The following is a 25,741-nucleotide window of genomic DNA, read 5'->3' as shown; positions in this document are numbered from 1 at the left end:
TGACACCCCAGGCCATGGGGGCTTTTTCATGTACTTAGCTGTGAAATATTACAACACTTAAAGAAAAGTGAGAGGAATATGTGGGAATACTTATAATCTTGGAAATCCTGCAAGAGAACTCCACTCCATCCTGTCCTGATCCAAAGCCAAACACATTTAACAGGCCTGCACAAACCTGCTGCACACAGACCAAGCAGATTTGAGTCAAACATATGCAACAACTTGAGGAGGGTCTAAGAATTTAGTAAATATTACAAGAACATATGAGCTGTTAAAAATCCATTTGCAGAGCAGCCCTGGGTGGGTTGCACTTGTGAAGGACTGGAAGCAAAATCCTCACAGCCTGGACTCAGCCCTCAGAGTCTTCTAGGCCATCCACAACCCCCATTATTGTTAATTAGCAGAGCTTCATTAGTGATGATTAATTAGAGAGCCCTTTGGGAGAAAATAGCTTTTTCACCATTGTACTGCCTAGACTTAATGTGCTGCTGAAACGAAGCTGTCTGCAATTTAGTGTTTCAGCAAGAATAAGAGGAATAAGCCACGTGTATAAATAAAAAAAGAAAAAGTTGAATTCCATGCACTGAGAAATCATCCAATTTATCCCAGTATGATTAAGTCAGCTTGGATTAATCCATCTCCTGAGGATGGATATATGTTCTCTGTTACATGAGTACAGAGTCCAAAATGTTAACAGACAGCTACAAACTGAAGTTAAAAATATTTTTTAAACTAATTGAATACTCGTTTTAGCATTGACTACTCTTTTCACAAAACCATTTAAAATGCAATTTTTCATATCTAGGTCTTGCATAGTGTACATTAAAGCACTTTCTATCTAGCTGCCTCAATTTATTTTTTCTCTAAATGGAGTCATTTAGGCACCACTTCCAAGTTGCTGCATATATTTCAGTTCTAGTGCACTGATTCAATAGGATATCCAGCAGGTTCATGATTAATAAGATGGCAAAAATGGAGTTTAAGCTTCTTAGTGTCAACTTTTGGTTTTCCTGCTCAGAAATAAGAGGAATTGTTATATACACTTTCTAGTGATGAAAAATTGTGAGTATCCAGGAGCTCTCTAAATACACATAATCCTGTAAAGCAGTAATTATTAAAAATAAAAGTCTTGAAAAGGCAAGATGAAGAGCACAGCTCTTCTTTTTAATCAAGGTGTGCACTCCATGTGTCTTCAAAGCCAGGAGCTCCCAAGTGTGCAGTGGGATGAGCAGCACAGGAAGAGGAGGAACAAACCCTGTGTGACCAGCTGGACACTCCTGAGCAGAACTCAGCCAGGGGCTGCTGCTGCCAGGTCCATCAGTGAGGGGGCAGCAGGCAAGGAGACTTCTAAAGGAAAATGATGGTATTAATAAAAAGCCTCCACAAAGCTTCATTAATCACAAAACTTGGAGAGAACCCAGTATCAGCAGCAACTAAAACTTATTTAATTTGCTTACTCCAAACTCAGTGTTTGTTCCCTTTGTAAATGTGTGTTTCAGAGTGTCACATATCTTAATCCTTGCTGATAAAAGAGGCTGTAAAGATTTTAAAGGAAAAAAATAGATGTTGATGATGATGATGATGATATTGGTATCACTGCATCCCTCTCAAGAGGGGAAAAGACTGGGTTTCAAAACTGATAATTTCTGAGTAGCTTTTGTTTTCCTGCTTCCCTGAAGTACAGTGGAGGTATTTGAATTATACTAACAAATTCATTATGTTTGGGGGATTTCTTTATACATTATAAATTGTAATCAGAGATATTCAGATATTCAGTGTTAGGAAATGTTCTCTTTACAAGCCATAATAACCAGTATTTGATGTAGGAATAAAGAGATAGGATATAATCTTCTAGGATGGTTTGGGTTGGAAAGGACCTTCTTGGTGTAAATTATTTTGATTAAATAAAAAAAAAAAGATAAAGATAAAAGTGTGAATTTACAGTCTTAAGTTGCAGTAACTACATGGAAAAATCAATGTAATTGGGCAGGAAGCTCTTTACAGCTGGCTATTTACCTGAGCAGCACCTTTTAGTTGGTTTGTTTTAGTGTTCCTGATTCTTTGGTGGTTTTATTGAAGAAAATACAAAATACTCATGCCCACAGAACTCTAGTGAAATATGTAAGTAGTAGTATCTCAGATGTTACAAATATGAAAATGTTGAGGAGATTTTCTAGGATCAGCTAAGGACTCAATTCCCAGGAAAAAATTAGTGGGAGTTGAGCTTCCAACTCACATGTTCTCTTTTCTGAAATCTGCCTTGGGTGGCTTTCCTGAGACAAAGAACAGTTCACCTGGAATTAAAATGTGAGAATTCCCAGTTCAGTCATGTGAGCCACATTTTCTCCCTGCACCTTCTTATTTTCTGAATTTCATTTCCATGCTGGCACATAGGATGGGTGTGTGAAGGAGCCCTTGCACAGAACATGGCATCACAATTTGCTTTTCTGAAGTAGTTTTGTTAATGATTGTTGGGGAGGACAGACCCATCTTCCCCCCAAACCTTTGCTGATGGCAGGGATTATTGAAAGGGCAAGGTAATTCTATATTTTTTTCCATTGCTGTATTTATAATTTAGAGAAGCCTTGAGGGTTTTATTAAATTTCCATGTACTTCAGGGAATTAGTTTATTAAAATGAATCCTGCAAGGAGGATTTAGTAATGGATCTTTACAAACACAATCACTGAAGTACAGACGTGAGTTGAGCTGTTCAGAGGACTGTTGCCATAACAGCACCCAGCTACAGCAGGTCCTCAGAGACACAGGATACTGTTTCTATGGCAATAGAATGTCTGAGCCTCCAGGATGCACAGAAATCCATGCAGAAAAACAGGAACTAATATTTTAGATTAAAGAGACTTCCTAGTTCACACTTATTTGTATTTAGCCACTTGTCACCTTTTTGCCAAGCCTAGATTTTAGGCTGGTGACTCTCTTGAGCTTGTTTTTCTAAAACCAGTGTGGGATCCAGACATTCTGTCTGTCCACCTCTTAAACTTTTTAAACTGCTTTAATTTGATTCCAGTTCCAGTGTGTCTCTGGCTGGGGCTCAGCACAAGGAGTGGTGGGACATCCATGCAGGGAATTCAGCTGCTTTCTGTCCTCAGCTGAGGGCAGGAGGGGCAGGAAAGAAAGGGCAGAGGTGCAGGATTTGCACTTAGGGTGCTTTGTGAGCACCTCAAATAGGCAATGGTAACAAGTAAATGGAAAGTGCTAGAAGGCAGCACAGGAACAATTTCAGGATGGTAGGAGAGTGCATAGAGCCACAGACAGTGCAGTGTCACTTTTTGTTTCAAAACATGAATTATGTCCCTGCTAAGTAATACCAGTTGTTAGCAATGCTGGTACTCTCGATTCTTTGTGCTTTTCCCATGTTCCTGCATCCTGAGTTGCCGAGATCCTTATCTGCAAAAATTCTTCCAGATTATTCTACCGGGGTCAAATCACAAAGGATCTGTAATGTGCTAATACTGAGCAGATTCACAACAGAACCTGTGCACTCCTTTGCAGGAGACCATCAGAAATTGAAAATAATCCAAGTAAAGAGCATTACTATCACTATTTTCAGAAATTTTCAGAGCACCATGTATGCAGCCTGAGCCAGGCTGCAGTCAGTGTCTGGCTGCTGAAGACTTTTCTGAGCATGTACCCAGGATTTCAGGACAAGGAGATAACATGTTAATAGCTGAAAAACTGCTGATACAATTTCAGTGTCTGCTTTTGAAAATCAGAACCATTAATGGTGTCAATAAATTTGAAAAAGTCATAGTAATCCAATTACTGCTATTTTAAAACACTAAGGTTCCTTTGTAGCTATGGAAACAAAAATGCAGACATTAATGAGCAAGGGGAAAAAGCCCTGGTGTTTCCTTGACGACAGATAAAAGCAAAGCTCCATGAGACCCAAAGGAGAGAGGAACAGAAATACCTCTCACCATGACAGGCAGATGAAATCCAAGTCCAGTGCAACAATAAACTTCCTTCTGCCAGGAGTGCTCCTTCACAGCACCATTCCTGCCTTTACCCTGCAGTTACCCTTGCATGAGGCACTCAGGGTCAGAACTGCAGCCTTAGAGCACGTGGGGAGAGCTGGAGCCCTCCTGGAGCCCTCCTGGAGCCCTCCTGGGGCAGGTGAGTGTGGTGTGGAACCTGGAAAAGCTCCTCAGCCCCAGGGGAGAGGCAAAGTGCCAGCTCTGAGCCTGCCCTGCTGCTCTGCAGTGTGGATGTGACTCATGTGCTCCACATGAGCTTGGTGTGGGCACAGGGGACACCACCATGGCACCCCCAGGGCTTGGAGAGCTCCTGTTCCCTGCAGTGCACCCTAAGCCAGTGCTCATATGTACATTTATATATAGCAGCTCTTCACCAAGTGAAAATCTGTACAACTGTTAGATAAAAGTATGACACAGATACAAGCAGCGTGCAACTGCTGCTGTTATCACTTGAAATTTAGTTGGCAGCTCTCACAAAATTCACAAAATACTGTTTGTCAGAGGAACTCAATGTTGTTCAAAGATAACCTAAGAGTGGAATTGAGACAGAGCTAAATAAGAGGACACCAGTCAGGTTACAGGGCTATTTTTCAGTGGATAGCATAAAGCAGAATAGAATATTGATATGTACAATGATTAATAAAATAATAAAGGGAAGAGTTAATTGGCAAGTTTCTCCCAGGCATTTGGGAAGAGCTGAACTTTCAGAAAGGTCTCATTTTAACTCTATCCAGCTTATGGTATAAGTGAAGGTATCTTCATAATGGGAAGGACAGTGTATCAATTGGTTGAAAATCCTGAATTTTGGGATGTCAGTAGCAATAAAGAGCTGGATACTGAGGTACAGGAGTGTAGGGTTTCCTTGACAACACGTTGGGAAAAGACACAGCTCTGTAGAAAGTTATGGGGAAAATAAAAAGAAATGCAGAATTGAATAGTCTGAGTGGTGTGGACCATGGGTTTACTGGTGACTGGTGCTGGCCTGGGGTCATGGTGATGGGAATGTCCTGCTTCTCTATTTGTAGTTACTGATGCTTCCTTTTATGGGTTTTGACATTGATCTGAGTTGGTTCAAGTGATCAATGACCCTGTCAAATTCTATTCTCTTTTTCTGTAAAACACATTAAAGTCAGTGTACTTGGGGGCTTTAGAACGTTCTGACTACTGTCAGTTGTTCTGAGTTATCTGTTTTACATCCGTTTTTCTGTGACAAATAAGAAACAGATGGAAAAATGAATACATCTGTAGTTTGTGCATGTACAAACCACTGAACCTTGCTGCCTTTTCGAGTTGGAGCAACTGTTCCTCTGAAAGCTGCATTGCTTCTAAGTGTGTCATAATGGAAATTATTCATGTTTGTGGTGTGATATGCCTAAAAAAACTACAGCTCATTAATCCTGGAGCCTATAGGCCCTGGAAAGACTCTTCCCATTTCTCCTGCACTTCATCTCTTTTGTGGCAGAGGCACCATAACATCTTCCACTTTCAGCTGTCAGCAAAAGGAAGATTTGGGCAAGGAGGAAGAACTGAAGCTCTGCATTCCCACCCCATCACTGGATACTTCAGGAGCAAAGCTGGACTCATCTGCTTTTTCTCTCTGATGTCCAAGGTTTTTCTTGGATTTTAGGCTATCCTTGTAAATTAGTCCATAAAACAACCCTTCACCATACCTGCTCCTGGTGAATTAATACTAAAAACCCAAACCAAATAAAGCCCCAAATCAAACTGTGTGATGATTCAGCATTTAGAGCCTTACCTAACACACATTAAAACTACATTTGGAAAAAAGGTCTATGGGATTTTAATGGAAGATGGATTGAGGCTGGACTTTTTCCTTTTCTTCTTTTTTTCCTTTCTCCTTTGGGTGAGTGTCTGCCTGTCCAGCCCTGATGTTGGGCTGTGGAAAGAACCCAAGTACTTTAAAGGAAAAATCCAATTCCTAGTGAAACTGAGGTTGTGTCTGCAACCAGCTGAACCTTTTCAGCTTTGTGGCTGCTTTAGCATTTTCTCAGAAGCCTTGAGTCTTTTTCCTATGGGATCCATTACTTTTGCCTTCTCTTTTAGTTTTCCTTGAACTGACTTTTTTTGGCAAGGAGACCCATGTTTGCTTCTAATGAAGCTTTGTCTCTCCCTTTTGCTGTTCAAGCACATTTTTGTCTTTAAGTTTTTTTCTCTTGGTATGGCCTGACCAGTTTGTGAGGGTTATACTCCTCTTTGGGTGGTAGTTCTTGCTGGCTCAACAAACAGAAAAAACTGCCAGATGAATCTTAGTAGTTGTTATGTGATGTTGATAGGAGGGTGGTAGCTGGCTGTCCAGTTTAAAAGAATGTGTTTTTTTGGAATATTTTTCTATATTCAGTTTTTTTCCCCCAGATTTTTAATAGTCACTTTAAAATATTCTGCCAATTCACAAAGCTGTGATCTTTGGGAAAAAAGAGTCATCTTAATTACCATGCTGGAAATGGTCAAATGTAAGATTTCTGTACATTCCAACTTAAGAGTTCATGTCTAGAAAAGAAATATTGCTACTTGTGATAACCAATATCCATGTTACACAATGGTTCTTCATGGGGATTACTCCTCCCATGAGGATTAGGTGCATTTAGACATTCCAGGTGCTACTTCACCTGCAGCACAGCCACCAACACCATGGAGAAATGGTGACTTGGGACTACAGCAGCTACAGGGCCATGAAATAGTTGTCCATGTCATATTGAGACAAAAATGAGCCACACATGCACCTCTGAGAGTTACTGCTGCAGGATCTGTATTTGGTTACTACTCTTTTCAAGCTGAGTCAAAAAAAATTGTAATTAATTTAGAAAAAAAAAAAGAATGATAATAAAAGATTGAGCTGATACCACTCATTAATAATGCATGATGTTTAACTGGGCAAAAAAGATCTTCATTGATCAAATAGAACACAAAGATTAAGAGTTTAGAGAAAGAGTAACAGAAAGAAATTGTGGTTCTTTTCTTTTACTTCTATCCACACACAAAAAACGTTTACAATGCCAGGAAAAGGACCATTTTTACCAAATTGATTTAAGCAATGTCAGCTTGCAGACTACATCAGTTGTGCAATGGCACTGGGTCTGCATGAATGGAACCCTGCTGGCAGGCAGATTTCTTGTCTCTCCAGACATTCACTTTTCTGTGTCAGCTGAGCACACAGATATTTCTCCAGCAAAGTTTTGCTGCAGCTGACCTCAGCTGTTAGTGTATACATGGAAAAAGAATTTAAGTTTCTCCTGTGGCCAGTGGCCAGACCCCACTTAGTGCCAAGTCAGGCTGTACTGCTGTGTAATAATGGCAATAGCTGAGAGTTTTACCCCACAGACACAGAACTGAGGACTGGTTTTCATCCACTGTTGGGTGATTCACTGTTTCACTCCTTTCTCAGTCTTTGTCAAAGTGTGGGATCAGCAGTCTGAAGCCCTCCAGTCCACTCCTGCTGCTTTTACTGACACTGAGTTGTGCTGGTTTGCCATTCAGCTCTGGCTGCTCAGCCCTGGGTGAGGAGGAAAATGACTGCCAGGGGTGAATAGCAAGGGGGGCACCACCCAGAGCCTCCCCTTTCGCTTCCCTGTCCCTGTGCACGCAGCTGCTCTGCTTTTCATTGTCAGCATACACCAAAGAAATCCTGCTTGATTTGGGACTCACCTGGATGTGTGAAAAATGGACACCCTGCACCCCACAGTGCACATGCCTTCTGTGCAAGCACAAGATTTTCAACCTGGCTGTCTCTTCTCAACATACTTGAAGATACAAATTTAGCAAGTGTCAGTCCCTTACTATCATGGAGCAGCTAAGTCATAAAGATTCTTTCAAGTTTTCAGGTTTCCTTCTAAAACTGTTTTGTCTGTCTTTCACTTTTTGTGGTAAAAAGTATGTTTGAGAAGTGTTCTTGCTTTTCTGACAAAACCTTCCACCTGTCCCTCCCAGCAACAGTGTGTTCATAACTGTTTTAGTCACTGCCACTTGTGTCAGCACTTTTATATCAGCTGAAATCCCATTTTCCTCTCATTCCTCATGATGTGACAGGGAGCAGCCCCTTTGTCTCACTCCTGTTGGTCTCCAGTAGTTACAACCAATATTCAAGCCTGTTTTCTGCCCAGTTCAGATCAGTAAACCTGAGGTGTTGCTGGACTAGTGAACAAAAGTGGGCTGCCAGCATGTCCTGGTTTTTGGCTGTGTTTTGTGGAATATTCAAGGGATAGTCCTGGGCTCAGATGTCCTGCCTGGCCAGTTGTGGAGTGGCTGCTCTGTCTATTGTACTGTGCTACTTGGTGCTACCAAGATTTAGGCACCTATTTAGCGTGTTCTAAAGCACAAATATAGGTGTCCTGTGAAGACTTTCACTGGGGAAATCTGGATACCCTTCAGGAATACAAGCTTTTGTAGATTAATTAAAAAATAGCAGCAAAAAAATGATAACAAAATATTCATACTCTGTAAAATATAAAACCTTCCTAAATACTCAATTTACCTTTTTTTCCTTTAGAGGCTGAGGGAGCAACTTGACTAGGTTACATCTGCTAACTTAAAACAAAGCAACAAAAAACCCTTAGAAAAAGATAAAAGGAGAAAAGTCATAATTTTTCATTTGTGCCTGATGGGGTTGTGTGTTTTGGTGTTTTTTTTTTTTTTTTTTTTTTTTTTAACTGTTTGCAAATCTTCAGTGTAATGGTTTGAAACCCAGTCGTGTCATTTCTTTACGCCCACACACAGAGCTGCAGTAGTGCAGACACTGTAGCAGGCAAACCATATTCCCAGCATCGGCCATTAAAACTCTTCCTACAGCAGCGTGGGCTGCCTGCACCCCCTGCTCTCTCTGCACACACCCCACCACCCACCCTTCACTGTTCAAATGCTTAAAAAAAAAGGAGAAGAGAAAGACACTGAAAAAAGAAAACAGGATGCTTCTTTTGTTTCAACGCTATTCCAGGGACCTGAACCTCTCCACCTGCCTGTGAATTGGCCACCTAAAGGTTAGCAAGTGTTTTGTTGTCATTTTCTATGGACAGAGAGAGAATTCAATTCTAGATGGCAAGACAGAAATTTTAAAGTTACAGTTTTTTGGTTTTTTTTAATTGTGATGGTTCTTTCACTTAGCAACGAGAAAGATTTTTTTCATAAAACACAAAGCATTTCAGTTCTGGCCCCACTTCAGCTTTTCAGAGGGCTTTAATCGGGATTTCTTCATCATTTAGTCCAACCTTCTAAACTTTAAAAGATGGATTAGGGTTATTATTTTTCTGTTAGAGCAACCTGTTGATTGCAGTCTGCTGGCTGGAGGGTGTTAACTCTTTCCTAACACGGGAAATGCACAGGAGTAAATTTGATGAAAGGATAAAAGAATTGAAATCCTTTGAGGTTTTTAAGCACTAAAAATCCTATTTTTTCCTCATTGTCAAGCCACCAAGCATGTTACAAAACGAACAGATATGTTAGGCATGTTTCTTTTTAGAAATAGTGATGTAAATCTAAACTAGAGACATATAATAAACTAGAAAGCATTTCTTATAGCTGGAGCTGAGAAAAGTAGCAGTGTGAGAAGTAGAAAAGGAAATATTCTTGATACAAATTGCATGAAGAGGTCAAAAAGGCTAATACAGTGTTTACTTACACATTAAAATGTATTTTAGGCAATAATATTTTTACTGGTTTAAGCCTTTGGAGTGTTTTCATTATGGATATTCAAGAAAAGGAACATAGGAAAATATAGAAAGCTGTATAATAATGATAAAACCAGCTGCTATTCTGGAGCAAAGGGAAGGTAAAGCAGATCCTGTTCTTCCTAAAAGATTTTAATACTGTATTCTGGCACAATATTTACAGAAATTATTGTTTTAAAAAGCCCAACCTAACCAGCTTTGCTGATATTATACAACTGTAGAAGTAAGTGTCAAAAATATTTGTCCTTAGGATATGGTACAAGAATTTCTAAGTTCCCCCAGCAGGTTTTCCAGTGGCTTTGTACTTTAATAACACACTAAGAAGGGCAGAACTTCAGAACAATGACTTGTACCGAGCAGCAAGATTTCCCAAAGTCAGAATTTGAGATGTGACCATGGAAAGACCCTAAAGGTTTCAGGAGATGATGGAATGAAACACTTCCAGCCTGATTCTGCAGGGAACTGAGGCTCCCAACTTTGTTCAGGAGGTACCGGCAGCGTGCGGGCTGCGGGTGGAACTGGCAGAGTTGTGAGATCAGACACAGCCCTTAAGAACAAGGGGAAAGGTGAACTCAGTACTTCTGTTATGAGATCTTTCAAGATAGGAAGTCAAACTGAGAAAAGAGCAAAGGCAGAAATAGTTTCCAAGTAAAATGAGATTAACAGTCATTGCTGGGCTAACCAGGAAATGTGTTGGTTCCATTTTGCTTGATAAATTGAGAACTAAAAATCTCCAGACCTGGGGTACACTCACAAACATTTTGCTTCCATCACAGAAGGGGTGTTTAAAGTACCTGCACAAAGTTTATTTCAAACCCTATGGTTCACTGTGGCTTTGATGCTAAGATTGAAGTAGAAGTTTTGTGTGGTCTGTCAAGGGAGTTGTGCTGGCTGTCAGTGTTGGATGAGCAAATGGAAATGATAATCCCACTGTCTGCATCTTCCTCTGACAGTAAGATACTGTGTGCTGCTCTCAGCATCACTGCCCTCCCAGGAAAAAATAATAATTAGCAATCCTGGAAGAGACTTTCTTTTTGTTTAACTTTGTGAAGTTCATTAAAACATGTAGTTGTAGGGTCCTCAGAATCTATTTCCTCACCAGCACAAGAGGAATGTTTATTGCTGCTTTCACTTGCTCTCACCCCTGACAAAACTCTGTAGGTGTCCTTGAAAGATGCAGGGTTTTAAACACCTGGGGTGGGACCTTTTCCACTTGGGACCCAGAAATGTGTATTAATGATGTGTGGGTTTAACTCCTCACATCCTGATGGGGACATGAATTGAGAGAGGAGAGCAGCCCCAGAACTCCCTCCTGTGCAGCCCCTGACAGCAGGCTCAGCTTTGTGCATAGTTTAAATTGACACTGTGCTGTCTATTGAGACAACTGAAGTTAGCTGAGTTTCTCTGAGCAGGACAGTATTTTGTACCTAAATGAATATAAATAATCTTGCTTAGAGATTGCATCTGAGGAAGCATCACATAAGTAGATTGATTAGAAAGAGAAAACAAAAATCACTTAATTTCAAACAGAGCTAATGCAGTGTAATACTGGTGCTCTGAATTTTGTTACTTCTAGCCATTACAGCAGCCTGTTCATCCACATATATGGGAAGAATCACAGGATGCTGTGAAAGACCCAGAGTCACTTATTCAAGATTTAGAGATTTTAGATCATGCTTCAAAAGGTTCTGCTAAGCCCTGAAACCTCTGTGATAGTGGCAAATATCCAGACAGCCACTTGCTTTTGTTGTAACTTGCTTTAATTAATTATTGCCTCCTTAAGCCTCTCAGGGTAAACAGTTTGCTGTTTTAGCATTTGGAATTTGATACTGAGTGATGTAAATAATGAATTTTAAATGCTTATACATGTTTTCAATTTGATACTAGGTCCAGCATACTGCTGCAATTATTGGTACTGTTGAAATTGTGTCCCTTTTAAGTAAATTCACCTTAACTTAATAATAGTCAGTCTCAAAGTGGAATAAAATATAATGGGCTCCAGAAATGTGATCAAACTGAAGACAAACTAATTTTGACTGGTTATGTAAAATGCCCATAATCATCTGTTTGTATGATTTGATTCATGCCAGTGTTCTATTATAAGATGTGCATCTTTTTTCCCCGTTGGTTTGTTGACTGTAGCATGCAGTAATCCTCCAGAAGATCTCACTTAGAGGTGAGAACACATTCCTTTAGGAAAGTATCTCCCAGCAGAGCTGAAACTATTTGCTGCATGTAATTCTCTCCATCTGGACAGACTGAGTCTGTAGAGCAGAAGCATGAGTCACTGTAAAGCAGTTCAGAATGTCAAGTATTTTCTAGATTCACAGATTTGAAGTGTCTGCAGTGCCATTACCAATTACTGGGAGCATTTCAGGGTATGGGAGAAACCAGGAGGATTTTAAGCAGTAATCCTGGGTCCTGTTAAGAGCTTTTCTGCCCCTATGTGACAGGCAAGAAAGATGGGAAGAACAAGACAGAAATATTTCACCACCACCAAAATTAGAGGCCTGCTAAATCAGGGCTCCAGAAATAAATGGAAAGCAATTCAAACAGCAGGCAAAACTCTCCAGGATCAATAAAGCTGTTTGAAATGAAAATCCACTGAGGCCTCTGGCATTAGTCTATCACCAGAATTATTAAAAGAAAGAGCTCCCACTGAAGTGGATATTGGACAATTATAACATTACAGTTTCACCACCACCCAGCCAGGAACAGGCTGCAGGGTCTGAACTGGGCAGCTGCTCATCACAGGGAAAACAAATAAAATAAAACTGAAAAGAAAACTGTATCTTCCAAAATATGGTGTACCTAAGGAAATGATACAGGCCAAAGATGACAATTTTGTAGCATTATTGGGAATGCATATTCCAGTTTGGGATTCACTCAGTCTGCTAGCAGAGGAGGTTGAGCCATCCCAGTCCCTGTTTTAAACAAATGCTTGCATAAAGAAGAGTGGCCCCTCCCAGGACCCCTCAGTGCTGTGCACTGTGTTGTTACCTGAGCACTCCTTAGGAACTCAACACACAAATAAAATCTAATTTTTTTTAAAATTACCTTTTTAACTGCACTTGACTGTGCCTTATCCCGTTCTCCCTGCAGCTTTCCACAAGTTTATGGAGGTTTGTTGAGTATGTCCCAAACACTTTTAACAATCCTGAGGCATTTTCCCACCTGGTTCCTGCTTTCTCCTGTCCCACAGGGCATGTTAGAAGAAGCTGGTGGACAGCACCCACACTGGATAAATTTAGCATTTCATGTGTGCCAAGAGTCTTCTCTCCACCATTGTCTTCTTTCCCAACATATCTTAAGAGAGCCCTTTACTGTAAAATTAAAAGAAGATTAGCTTTAAGAGTATAAATTAAAAACCCTACCATTGCATTTCAGGAAAATACAACTGAAAGCAGAGTACAAACCCCCCACGTTTCAAAGATTCTTTTTAGAGCTCCCTAATTAAATAGTGATAAAGGATACAGAGAGATTGAAATGCCACTTCATTTTCTTCTGTTTCAACTCTTCCTGTTTTCTGAAGGTTGTTAATGTGACACCAATGTAAAAAAAAAAAAAAAAAAGAAAACCCCAACTTCCTACTTCTAATCTGTTTCAAGTCTTTGTCCTCGTTTCTCTCTGCTTGCATCAAGTATTGACAGAAATGAGACTTTTTTGCTGAAATGCTGAAATGCCTGGATCAATCAAAGGTATGTGAACTAGAATTATTTCCAGACTAAAGACTTAATTATTTCCAGACTTCCACTTCTGCTCCCTGGTATTTAATCACTAAAAGCTTTTAAAAAAGGTAAAGACTCCTGGTATAATTGAGTATATTGTGTATGTTCAGAATGTTGAAAACCTGCTTCTGTGGGGTTACAAAAATAAAGGGACTCTGTCGTGTTTCCAGGTTGTACCTGCAGACCAGGGTGGGGGACTGAGCAATTGAGCTTACAGACTGATGCTCTGCTCAGTACTGTGTCAAAATATGATATGAAAGTGCAGAAAAGAAGCATTTACATGTTTAGCTATTGATTTGGTGTATAATGATGGGCAGTTGACAGAGCATTGCATGTGCCATGCAGAAGACAAAAATCTTTTGGTTGTGTAGTCCAAAATTATACAACAGTGCTGACAAAATGAAACAAGGTTTCTAAAATGTTTGGAATTCAGGAAGAAGTCTATAAAAATGAAACTTACTGGATTTAAAATTAGGAGTTTTTTAATCAACCTCCTGTGTTAAACTACTTTATACTTATAAAGTGACTAAGACAATTTCTGCTACAATGATTTTTTATCTGAAACTGCTCCACTTTCCAGTGTTCCACAGACCTGCCTGTGGTGCTTACCTGAAGTTAGAATTTCAAATCAGGAACAAAATAATTGTATTTAATGGGATTTTAGTGACCAGTTCTGACAGCTTAAGAAATCAATTTAGAAAATTCTGAGCTGGCCAAATCCTTCATTTAGTTTTGTTTATTGGAAAATTTTCCTTATCTACTTAGGATCAAGTTCTTATGCTGGTAGTTCAGTGCCACAAGTTACAAACAGCTGAGAACATGGGGTGGATGCTCAGTAACAGAGCCCAGGGCAAAACCAACAGAGGAAGTTCTACAGTTGGGCAAGGACTACCCTGAATCAGCCCTGGGGCAAGATTACTTTGAGATAAGCTATTTTTGTCATCTACAAAGAAATACAGTGGCCTTTTTTGGAATAGAAATAACAGATGTGAAAAGTCTGATGGTATTTGCCCCAGTAGAATACAAGTCATGGCAGTTTCACTCAGGAAGAAAGTATTTTCTTGCTGTGAAAAGCAGCAAACTACCACATCTGGTAGAGATGTGTTATTACATTCTTAAAAGTGCATTAAGTATCACCATTAGCTTACTTGTTGAGCTTTATTTAAAACTTTATTTTAAATTTTCTGTCGCCACGTAGGTATTTTTGTTGTAGAGCATTACAGAACACCAAAATGAGTCTCAGGCTGTGTCGTTGGCCCCAGAAACTTAACAGCATTAAGTGAAATTACAGAGCATCTGGTACTTGGGAACCACAGTATGATTCCTATGAAAAACATCTGTCTGTGGTGGCCTTGAAGGGCCCATCAGCTCTGCATGGCCTGGAGGAAACCAGAGAGAGAAACAGTTTGTGCCACTGGAGCAGGCTGCTGGGGGAAATGTAAAATATGTGGAAGTGCATTTCCACACTTCTCTCTGGGGGAGGGAGGGGAGCAAAGAAAAGTGACTTGTCCTGTCTGATGTGGTGCTTGTTAGGTGTTCTGCCTGCTGGGTATGTAGGCTTCACTTTTCTCCTTGCTGTCTGTTCTCTACAGCATATTTTTTCCCCTAAACTTTTTAAAAAATATTTTGGAAAAAGTACTGCATACTTAATTTGTATCATTGTCTCATCCCTTATTGTATGCTGTGTTTAAATTTAAAAGTGACCATATAACTTAGCAACCATCTTAAATGGACTTGAAATGTTGATAACATCACTTTGGAAATTAGAGAATTCCACTTTTATTCTGTAGGGGTAACCACATTGCACAGTGTGGATAATAACTTATTTCTTTAACAAGCCATATTCTTTTAACATTCTTTAACCATTATAGTCACTACTATAATAAAAAGCCTCTTAAGTGATTATTCCACATAGAAATGTCAGAAGTGCATAAGAAAGGTCCATGCTTGATAACTGAGCTTAATTTATAACATTCATAAGGAAGAAAAAAAAGGCAAAAACTAACATTTTGCTGTGCAGAGATCAGTTCATTTTACACGTTGTTGTCTTGGATGGAACCAGTAAAAATTTCAAACCACATTTTGAAGCAATTCTTTTACTGTTTCCCAGTAATGATAACCTATTAAAATGATCCAAAGAAGTTACAGAAACACCACTAGAGATTATGCAGTAAAGCAACAAATTGCTGATTTCAAATTGAGCCACTGATTATGTTATTCCAAATGGGTTTTTAATGGCTATTTGCAAAAGAACAGCCCATTATTCATAGCAGCCAGTGCATCCAGTGAGCATAGCTGAGCAAGAATCAAGTAAATATTCACAGATCACTTGATTTTCACCCAAACTGTAATTACAAGGGGTTATGCCCCTAACTCTTTGAAAGAAAATGTTCACCTTGCTTATTTAGATAGTTTCCTCCTTTTTTTCTAAGAAAGAAATAAAGACAATACAAATTTTTGCTGAAATAAGTAGTCTGGACTGGCACCAACCCTGCATATATCAGGATAGATTTCAAAAGAATAGGTTCACTTTTTAAAAAAGAAGATGTTTTCATTTGGCATTGAGAGCATCTGAAAACAAGCAGTACACCATGGTATCTCTATTAATTATACCAAATTAATTTGGTCTACACAAAAGCCAGCTTTAATTTCTCGCACTATTTTCCTATGATACCATCTTTTCTACTTTGCAGATATTTATGCAAACCTGACTTGTAAAACAGGACATGAGTTTCATTTTGTTCACATATTTCCTTTTTACACCACTTGTTGCAATGTGTTTGGCCTTAGCTCCCTTAAACTGGGGAAGCACAGATAATATGCAGGCAAGTGTAATGTCCTGTGTTTGGAACTGGTTGCCCAAAGAAACTGTGCAGTTTTTATCCCCAGAGATTTTTCAAAACCAGACTGGTAACACCCTGAGAGCCTCATCTGACCTCGGTGCTGACTCTGCTGTGAGAAGGTGTTTGGATTAGAGAAGTCCTGAGGTCCCCTTTAACCTCAACTGTTCTTTTAATATTGTTAATGTTAATGAAATTTAAAAACATGATATAAATATGTAATGGAAATATGGTTCCAGAAAATGAAAATTGTATTATTTCTGGTGTTCTTAGAGCCTCCATTTGCAAATCTGAAACTCAGACTTGTTTCCAGTGCTTTGGGTACTCAGTGTAGGTTGTAGGAGTGGTTTTAAGTGCAGTGGTGAGTGTTCTTTACACTGTAACTCCTAGAGGAAAAATGAAAGAGGAACCAATTTAATTGGGAAAGGAAGTGGTGGTTGTCTGTATAATGCCTGCATGTGTGGTATTCTCAGTTGCTCATTTGCCCAGCCCAGGGTGGGCTGTGGTGTGTTATTTCAGCCTGCAGACCGGTGTTTGTTCTGTGTTCCCCCCGGCAGGTCCGTGAGCCCATGGCAGCCGGGCCCTGCCATGGAGGCCCAGACCCCGCCAGGCCCGGGCCCGTCCCCGCGGGGCCCCTCGGAGCCTGCCTGGGGCCAGGCCCTGCCACAGCCCCTGTACCTCAAGGCCCTGACGATCCCGCTGCTCCAGCCCGTCCAGCCTGGCTGCTTCCAGCCCCACGGGCCCTTGGTGGCCGCCAGGAGCTGCGTCCACCTCGATGGCAGCAACGTCCCCCTCATCCTCAAGCCGCTCGTCCCCTCAGAGGGCACGGAGCAGCCTCAGCCGCTTCTCCAGAAACAGCTCGGGCAAAGCCTGACCTTGAGCATAGTCAGCACTTTACCAGTTTTGTCGTCGCCAAGTCCTTGTGTAAAAGCATCTATTGGGAGCCCGGGCAAATCAAAAAAATCTGGGAAATACATCTGCAAACACTGTGGACGAGATTGTTTGAAGCCAAGTGTCCTTGAGAAACACATTCGCTCCCACACGGGAGAGAGGCCCTTTCCGTGCACCACTTGTGGCATCGCCTTTAAAACCCAGAGCAACTTGTATAAACACAGGAGAACTCAAACACACGTCAACAACACCAGGCTGCCCTCAGACTCTGACATCAGTGGGGGACCAGAGCAAAATGAGAGATCAGCAGAGAGCACCACCTCTCCCCAAGGCAGCAAAATCTTGAGTAGCACCAGTGAAGACCAGGGGATGCACATCAAACAGCCCAGTTCAGAGACCAGTGCAGGGACAGACACTAAGAAACCTCATGAGCTCTCACTGCCATCGACAAGCTCCTCATCAGCTGCTTCAGAAAATCTAGAAACAACAAGTCAATCACTGAATTCAAAGGCTATTCAGGGGGTTCCTGAAAGAGAACCTCAAAGTTTATCATCTCCAGGAGCTTTGCCAAATGGTCCGAGTCTGAGAAAGAAGATGCACGAGCAAAGAACTCCGACTGCCAATAAGCACATTCAGCTGCAAAGGCAGCAGGCAACCTCTTCAGAGAAGCAGTGGGATTACAAAGCCTTGGACTGCAAGCTGAAGAAGTGTGAGAGCACTGACTCGGGGTATCTGTCACGCTCTGACAGCACAGAGCAGCAGATGACATCCTCCAGCCCCCTGCACAGTCTCCACGAGCACAGCACAGAACTGGAAAATGAAGCTGCCTTCAGCAGCCCAACGTGTGCCTCCAGCAGCACTGCAAAGCCAGAGGCAGCTGACAAAGCTACAGCCTCGATGCTAGAGAAAAAGAGGCTGGAAGAACACATTTCAAAGCTTATTTCTCACAACAAAAGTGTGGTGGATGACACCCAGTTAGACAATGTCAGGCCCAGAAAAACTGTCCTTTCTAAACAGGGAAGCATTGACCTTCCAATGCCTTACACATACAAAGACTCTTTCCATTTTGATATCAGAACTTGTGATGTAAATAGGAAAAAGAATATTTCTCTTTGTTCAGCAAAATCTACCTTTGCACCCCTGGAGAAATGCAAGCCAATGTTTTTCCATTCAGTTCCCACCCAGTTCTCCACAACAATCGACACTGTGCCTGTTACTCGGAGCAACTCCTTGCCTGTTGTGGAGGGAGCGAGGATGGTGCATGACAAAGCAGGATGCTCAAAACCACTTTCTCTTACTAAGCACTCTGTAAACACAGGCACTGCTGGTTTGCTGCCTAGCAACGATCTCACTGCCAGTTCAGTGGATTTCCCTAATAGCCATCCCCGAGCTCTAGTCAGACAAACTGCAGTGGATGATTTGCCCCTAAGTAACGTGGCTGATCATCCTTCTCTGTCAGAGGAGCTGAAAGGGACTAAAAAGCTTGGGGCTGGAGAAGTAATCAGTGCTAAAAATAAGAAACACAATCAAAGGAAGTTGAAGATGTTCTCTCAAGAAAAATGGCAAATGTATGGAGATGAAACATTTAAGAAAATCTACCAAAAAATGAAAAGCAGTCAAAATGCCAAGAAAATGAAACAAAGAGAGAATAAGATTACAGATAGTACAAGCCTGACTTCTAATTCAATGGAATCAGCCAGCAGCACTGAAATAACTGAGGAAAGAGATGGCAGGAGCTCTGCAACTGACAGTCCTTCCTCCCTCGTGACTGCAGCTTCAGCCATGGCTAAAACAGGAATGTCTGCTGATGGTAACCGTGTTCTGCAGAATGTGTCCTCTGAGGAAACTTCAGACAGGGTGTCCAACCTAATGGAGACATCACATTCCATAACTTCTGGAGCTGTAACCAGCCAAACTTCCCCAGAGCTCAGTGGCAGAGACACGGAGAAATGCACAGCTGGCAGCAGCACACTGCTGGCTCCAAGCACTGGTGAGCTCAGGCTTCAAAATCCTGAGTGTCAGCTGAGCAGCCACGGGAGGAATGAGGACTGCTTGCCAGTACAGAGTAGCAATTGGGAGAAACCAAGCCCTGGGAAAGAATCCAGTGCATTTGAATTAGATTGTAAAAGCACCTCACACAATTATGGGAACCAGCAGGGGACTAAGGAAAGTGGCCAGCATGGCCTGATGCCCCCGTGGGTCCCTTGCAACGACAGAGAAACTGCAGGGAAATCCCAGACTCTGCCATCAGAAAGGAAAAAGCTGAAATTCGAAGTGGAGAAGACACAAAATGTGATTTCAGTGCCCTGCCCTAGTCCCAGTAGTGAAACCACTGAAGTAAGTGAAGCAGAGAGAGGCCATTGCTCTGGCACTCAGTGTCTTCCCACAGCTCCAGTGAAATTCTCCACTAAAGCAGAGGAACAAGAATCAAGCACAGGAATTAATGAAGCCACTGGAGGTACTGAGAATGTGGAATATAGGAAAACAATCAAACTTCCCACACAAACTCTCAATTACTGTGACATCAACCTTTTTTCACATCCTGCAGGTATCTCAAAAGCTTCACTGGTGGGATTTTTAGGGTCTGAATTAAGGGGAAGTGATTCCAATTTGCACAATGCAGCAGATGGAGATGACAAATCATGTCTTGTAAAAACAGGAGCAAAAGTGCCACTTCCCAGTGACAATGCTGTGGATGTGTCTTCTAAAAGCCATCATCTGCAATCTGATCATTTAAGTCCAGTCCCACAACAAAATGCCTTCTCTCCAAAATATATCCTTAAATTGCCCCAGGACAAGAGAGCTTCAGATCTGTCACCTTTGCTTCAATCTGAACAGGAGATGGCACCTGGCACACCTGTGACAGACACTTTAACCACCCCACCCTGCTCTTCCAGCAGCACATCCCTCCATGCTCATTCCAGTGATGCAGTTTGGTCCCCTTTAAAATCTGAAGTGAGACAAAAGGCTGGCAAAGAAGAAATTCATTGGAATCTTCACACAAATTGGAAAACTCCAGGATTCTGTTTACCAGTCAACTCAGAAACCACAAATATCTTAACCACAGCAGAGAACACCTTTCTTAACCAAAACTTCAAGCAGCAGGATATTGCAAGAGAGGATTGGAAAAACAAACAGAACAAAAATAAATTAAATTATCAAAGGCAAACAGAAGAGAAGTGGATGAGTAAAGGTACTTGCTCTATACAGACTCCAAAGAAGAAAATCTGCTTTACTTCTGTGTATACAAGTGGCTTTTTCATATCTGCTGATATTAAAGATGATAGGAAGGCTTTACACCACCTTTGCTCAGGAAGTGACTCTTTGATAAAAACATCAGTTTCTAGCAAAGATGCAGAGCCAACAATCCTGGAATGGGACAGAGAGGGGAGTCCACACATCCTGAAGGACACCCCAGCACCACTGCAGGATCTGCAGCATTCCCAGAGCTCAAGAGACAACCCCACTTATTTTTGCCATTCTTTTGGCACTTTCTACTGCCACACTCTCAGCACTCACTGTAAAGGATTCCCAGTGCTGCCCCACTCTAGCAGGACCAGCTGCTCTGGCACTTCTCCAGTGCCAGGCTCCAAAAGCAGCTTCCCATCCCTCAGTGCCGAGCCCCGGCTGACCTGGTGCTGTCTGAGCAGGAGCCTCCCTCTGCCCTCGGAGCAGGGGGGCAATGCAGCCTCTGTCCACCCCTCCGTGCCCCCCTGGCACAGGGAGCCCGGCAGGGAATGCACCCTCTCCAAATACGACATCTCCATTTTCAAAATGAGAAATATTAGCAAGACTGTGGCATATGGCTTAACAAACACAAGCTTGAAAACGTTGGTTTCATCCTTTTCTAAAGGACATCAGATGCAGGAGGTAATATTAATAATTCTGTTTGCTTTCTCAAGAGGGTGTTATTGGCTGACAGCCCACCTCCACCCTCTTATTAGGAAAATTAAATAATTATCAGAAATGTATTTATGAACATTTACAGGCATTTGCTGATACACAATTTACAATTTATATTTTTATAACATAAGTCTATATTAATTTGATGCATCAGAAAGATATATTTCTATGTGAATATTTAAGTTTCTTTCACTTTTCAGAATGCTGATAGTGAGAAGAGTGAATTTCTATTTCTTGATTTTTTCCCCTTTATGGGGATTTTTTAACATTTTTCTCTAATAGCATCTGTTTTCATTCTAAATGAATATTTGACTTAAATACAGAGTTGTGCTACTTCTATGCTGTTCAGTGCTATTTAAAACATGCACAGATTTCCAACTTCTCAGTCAATGTCATTCACAGTTTTCATGTACTTGATTTTTCCCCAATATTCTCAACAGTTAAGCTCAGATGTTCCCAGTGGTTCTTTCAAAAATATTTCAGAGCAAAAGAAGAAAACAGTAGTTTGCAAAAAGGAAAAACTCTCAACAAATAAACTCAAGAGGAGCCACAAACAGAAGAGGATTAAAGTCACCCCTAAATGGTAAGGAGTATAGCATTCAGGTTCACTAGCTATAGACATAATTTTGTTGTAATGCGTGTAAAAACTCCACAGAAAAGAAAAAGGTTTACACAAAATTCAACCTTATCGAAACTGTGGGGAAAAAAAAAGATAAATCTCTCAGAAAGAGCTGTTCTTATACCACAGCAAACTTTGGGCCCCATAGGTAAACTATAAAAATATCAATATGTTGTTTACTATTAGGAACAGACTTTTCTAAGCAAACCAGACATACCCCACAGAAAGAAGATGCCTGGTCAGTTGACTCTCTCTATGATTTAGAATTTACTGGTATCTGTCAAAATTATCAGCATTAACTTTTGTTTGAAGGGGACCAAAATGGTTCTGTTTTTAATCCTGTCCCAGCTCAGAGCAGTTCGTGAGAGCCTTTGTCCTTGCAAGATCCATATCCTGAGGTGGTATTCACAATACCAGGACAATAAATATCGAGTTTAACACCAACTAACAGAACCATCTGTAGTTCAAAGGATCATTTGGTTTAAATAAAAAAGCAGGAAGAATTTGAGCATAAAACTGTCAAGGGCACATTGTCTCAATCAGCACAGCTCCTCCCTTTCAATGGGAATTCCTATCAGTGGAACATTTACCCTCTAATCTTTCAGGAGTGTGGGGTGGCAGGATGCCTGATGAATTGCTTCAGTAAGGAACACATATTGTGTGCACACATCCCTCTTTATTTCATGACCAAAATCAGACAGAGTGACTCCCTTGAGGACAAATCAGTGTCAGTAACTTAATCACCATGTCCAGCTCAGCAAACAGTACTGCAATTCTGAAGGGTCATAAGAACAGAAATAGAAGACTCAGGTCTGTGTCACCCAGCTGAGTGACGTTCTTCTAGGACTTTTTCCTGGTTTGATTTTCAGGTGCTGTTTTGTTGTTGTGTTTTTTTCCCCTGCTGGTCTCAGAATTTGGTTATATCAAATTTATTTAGGGATTTAATTAAGTACAGTGTCCTGAAAGCTCAGGTCATGCCTATTAGTAGGTAACTGGCCCAACTGGTAACCACCAAATGTAATTTAATTTTCTAATACACCAAACACCTGAATAAGTGCATCCTTTTAGATTTACATCTTGCTCTGTGGATAGTGACAGTCTGTTGATTTAGGGATGGGACTTCAGTGTCACTCATTCAGAGCAGAAAATAAAGCAGAGTTGGATTATTCAGTGTGGGTTTGCTAAATAACCAAAATCCTTGTGTTGTCCTTTAGTGATGATGAGCAGGTAGCACTCAAGAAGTGAAAAGGAAAAAACACAATAACCACACAGCCTCAGGTGATTCCTGTGTGGTTCAAGTCTTTGTGAAGTATATTGTTTTAAAATTCCTGATATAAGAAAAAGAATCTGTTATTCCTTAATCCTTTTCTCTTGGAAAATCAAGGATTTACTGAATCCTAGAGAGAAATAAAGATCATAAAATAATTGTGGGTCTCTCACCTAAAATCCAGCTTTTGTTTTTGAGTTGACATAAACAAGCATCTCCTTCCCAGTAATAAATTGCTGTTAGACTTTAATGCACCTGATGAGGTGGTGTTGTTCTCCTCTGGCTGCTCCCACATCTCCCATATTTGTTTATCCCCTCAATGCCCCTGGCACTGCAGGTACAGAGGGAGGCACAGCCATGGATTTGCTCAGCTGAAAATGAACCGGCTGAGCAGGAGGCCCTGTTTTCCCAACAGAGCTCTGGATGCTTTGAGAAAGGGCTGCTCATCCCAACCCCCCAGATTTACTAAGCATAAGAAGTGCCATCCTCCTCAATCCAAGATGCAAGGTAAGTATTTGGAATATTTGTGTGGAAATATTATTTCAGTGATATAATGAGAGGGGGTGATAATTTCAGTGATATAATGGGGGGGGTGATAAAAATCAAAGTTTAACCAACCTCTTTTCAATAGAAAATTATCTACACCAGCAAAAAGACACATCATATTCCACCTCAGACAAACCACTTTGCAGAAGGAAAAAAGAAGCAAAGAATAACTCAGGAATATCTTCCCATACTGAAAACCTAAACCATGTTAAACAAAAAGACAAAATGGATAAAAAAGTAGGTATTGTACCTTAATTCTTGTATTATTTTTTATTAACAGAAAAAAGAAGTGTTAATTAAAACCTGAATTATATTCAGCTATTTTAAAGCTGAAATTGAACCTATTTTGTATCACAGATTTTGGTTAAAATGTTTAAAAATGTGTTAAAGGTATTTTTCGGGGTTAAAATAAAATGAAAATTTACTAATGTTAGAATTAGCTAAAATAACAAGTAAACTTGAATACTTTGGATGAAATTGCTCTGGACTGAAAACTTTATGTATACATTTTTTACCCTCCTAATTTCTACAGGACATTTCTGGGCAAATCAGGGAACACCCAAGAACAAACGCCTCTGTCCAGAACATTACAGCTCCTCTGGGAATAGCTGTGACAGCTCATTCCTTTTCCTCCAGAGCTGATACATCCCTGCAGGAGTTCAGCAGGGACGTGGCCATTTGCTGCTGGGTGACACAGCCCCTCGTGCTGCAGCCATCCCTGCCCGGGCAATCCCGGCCAAGCCCTCGGAGCCACCCCCTGGCAGCTTCCTTTGGGTCTTGTCCTGAATTTACAAACACAGACATAGGTGACCAGCCTGACAGCACAAACCCAGAGGCTGCTGCTCCTCTTTCCTTACATCCAGGAGGAAGCCAGGAAAACATATTGAGGGTAGAGTCAGAGAGCCAAATATTTGGGATATCAGAGCCAGTGATCCAGGCTGCTGGAAGGGAGAAAGCTCCGAGTGAAGAAAACACGGATTCACCTCGCACAGAGAGCTCAGCTCCCAGTTCCCAGCCAGGATGTTCACGTTTGTTTGGATCCCAAGCAGAATCTGCTCCTGAGACAGTCACGAGGGCTCAGTTACCCAGCAGGGAGCACTCACAGAGGGCAAACTTAGCTCAGCATCTCCTGGAGCTGCACGGAAGCACAGACAAGAGCAGATCCCACCTGCAGCCCAATCCCTATGGAAGGCCACAGGGAACAGCTGCTGCTACCTTTAAGAAGTCCCCAATGACTCTCAAATCCCCTGAGTTCAAGAGTTACTCTGCAACACCCCCCAAGACATACAAAAAGAGAGGTTTAGAGATGATGAGGAAACAAACGCGGGTGGAATATGATGACACGAGCAGTGATGATGAGGACAGGCTGGTTATAGAAATATAGCAACAGGCTGCTGCCAGGGCTTGTGTGCCAGCCTGGAAATGCCAGGGATCTTTGATCCATAGTTCTGAAACACCTTAACATCAGCAAAGCCATTCCTCTGTGCCAGAGGCAACACCCTCTTTGGAAGAGCCCTTCCTTTCAAGGACTCAACCTTTTTAAAAAAATTCCCACTTGAGGCTGGCACGGCACATTTCCATGCAAGAGGCAGCCCTGTGCTCCTGACAGGTTTCCAGCATTGTTAATGTTCCTGCCAGTCTCAGAATTCCCACAAGTGCTGCCTGCCCGTGGGTGTGTTACTCCAAGCCTGCAGTGGATTGGGTTTCTTCAACAATGCAGCTGCAGCAGCTTCCTCAGCTCAGATTTCCTGCAAGGGTTCACTTGTGTTCCCTTCTCTATATTCCTGTTTCTGTAGTCACTGCCTCTGTACTGGGAGTGACACACTGGCATTAAGGGCAAGATCTGTTCCCTAAGTTTCTGTGATATTGGAAGAGCCTGGAAAAATGCTGGTCTTTTTCCATGTTGCACAAATGTCAATGCTTCTGTGTGAGAGATGACACAAGCATGCTTTGCTTTGTGTTTTGTGCCTTTTATGCCAAGATCTACTCAAATATTCTTGATTTTTAGGTGGAGAATATGGGTGTTAGCTGTTGGTATTTCCTTGTGGTAAAATTTCTGACAAGGATTTTCTCATTATATTTGTCACATTGTGCTCCAACTGATGTCATCTGGAATGTTTCATTTTTATTGTAATTTTAACTGCAATGATGCCATTTTATGGAGGATAAAGAAGCTATATGGCAGAGCTTGTTTTCTTTTTTTAACAAGTTTTGTGCTACAAACCCTAAAATTTACTGGTTTCTATGTGAATAAATAATTAGATATTTCAATTTGA

At 41.2% G+C, this 25,741-nt stretch overlaps 1 protein-coding gene and 1 long non-coding RNA gene across 6 annotated transcripts in view; one reads left to right on the top strand and one right to left on the bottom strand.

The window, feature by feature from the left end:
• The window catches only part of LOC139599362 (uncharacterized), a 19,676-nt gene extending 6,469 nt beyond the window's left edge, over positions 1-13,207 (bottom strand). For 2 of the 3 annotated variants that reach the window (XR_011682216.1, XR_011682217.1), the window contains exon 1: positions 12,729-13,207. This is a non-coding gene — a long non-coding RNA (uncharacterized lncRNA). The remainder of the gene's footprint in view (positions 1-12,728) is intronic. The other variant, XR_011682218.1, reaches the window with a different exon arrangement.
• Positions 8,704-25,741, top strand: ZNF831 (zinc finger protein 831). Of its 3 annotated transcripts, XM_071446591.1 has the most exons (7): positions 8,704-8,984; positions 13,313-13,369; positions 16,797-21,000; positions 21,474-21,616; positions 23,257-23,426; positions 23,551-23,702; positions 23,998-25,741. In XM_071446591.1, the coding sequence occupies exons 3-7, from the start codon at positions 16,828-16,830 to the stop codon at positions 24,847-24,849; spliced, it is 5,490 nt and encodes a 1,829-aa protein (XP_071302692.1). In that variant the 5' UTR covers positions 8,704-8,984; positions 13,313-13,369; positions 16,797-16,827; the 3' UTR covers positions 24,850-25,741. The 3 variants fall into 3 exon arrangements, with proteins under 3 accessions (XP_071302692.1, XP_071302691.1, XP_071302693.1); XM_071446590.1 differs by lacking the exon at positions 13,313-13,369; XM_071446592.1 differs by lacking the exon at positions 8,704-8,984 and having other exon boundaries at positions 13,237-13,369.

The sequence above is a fragment of the Agelaius tricolor genome, unplaced genomic scaffold (genome assembly GCF_023055355.1).
Source record: "Agelaius tricolor isolate 1412-34295 unplaced genomic scaffold, bAgeTri1.0.p SCAF_23, whole genome shotgun sequence".
NCBI classification, from domain to species: domain Eukaryota; kingdom Metazoa; phylum Chordata; class Aves; order Passeriformes; family Icteridae; genus Agelaius; species Agelaius tricolor.
This window is presented reverse-complemented; position numbering and strand designations above follow the sequence as displayed.

What these genes read in the sequence shown, in the direction of transcription:
- ZNF831 (XM_071446590.1), top strand. Translation starts at nt 16,828, where the DNA reads ATGGAGGCCCAGACCCCGCCAGGCCCGGGCCCGTCCCCGCGGGGCCCC. An exon ending in AAGGACATCAGATGCAGGAG is followed by an intron (nt 21,001 to 21,473) that starts GTAATATTAATA and finishes TATTCTCAACAG; the next exon opens with TTAAGCTCAGATGTTCCCAG. An exon ending in AAGACAAAATGGATAAAAAA is followed by an intron (nt 23,703 to 23,997) that starts GTAGGTATTGTA and finishes TAATTTCTACAG; the next exon opens with GACATTTCTGGGCAAATCAG.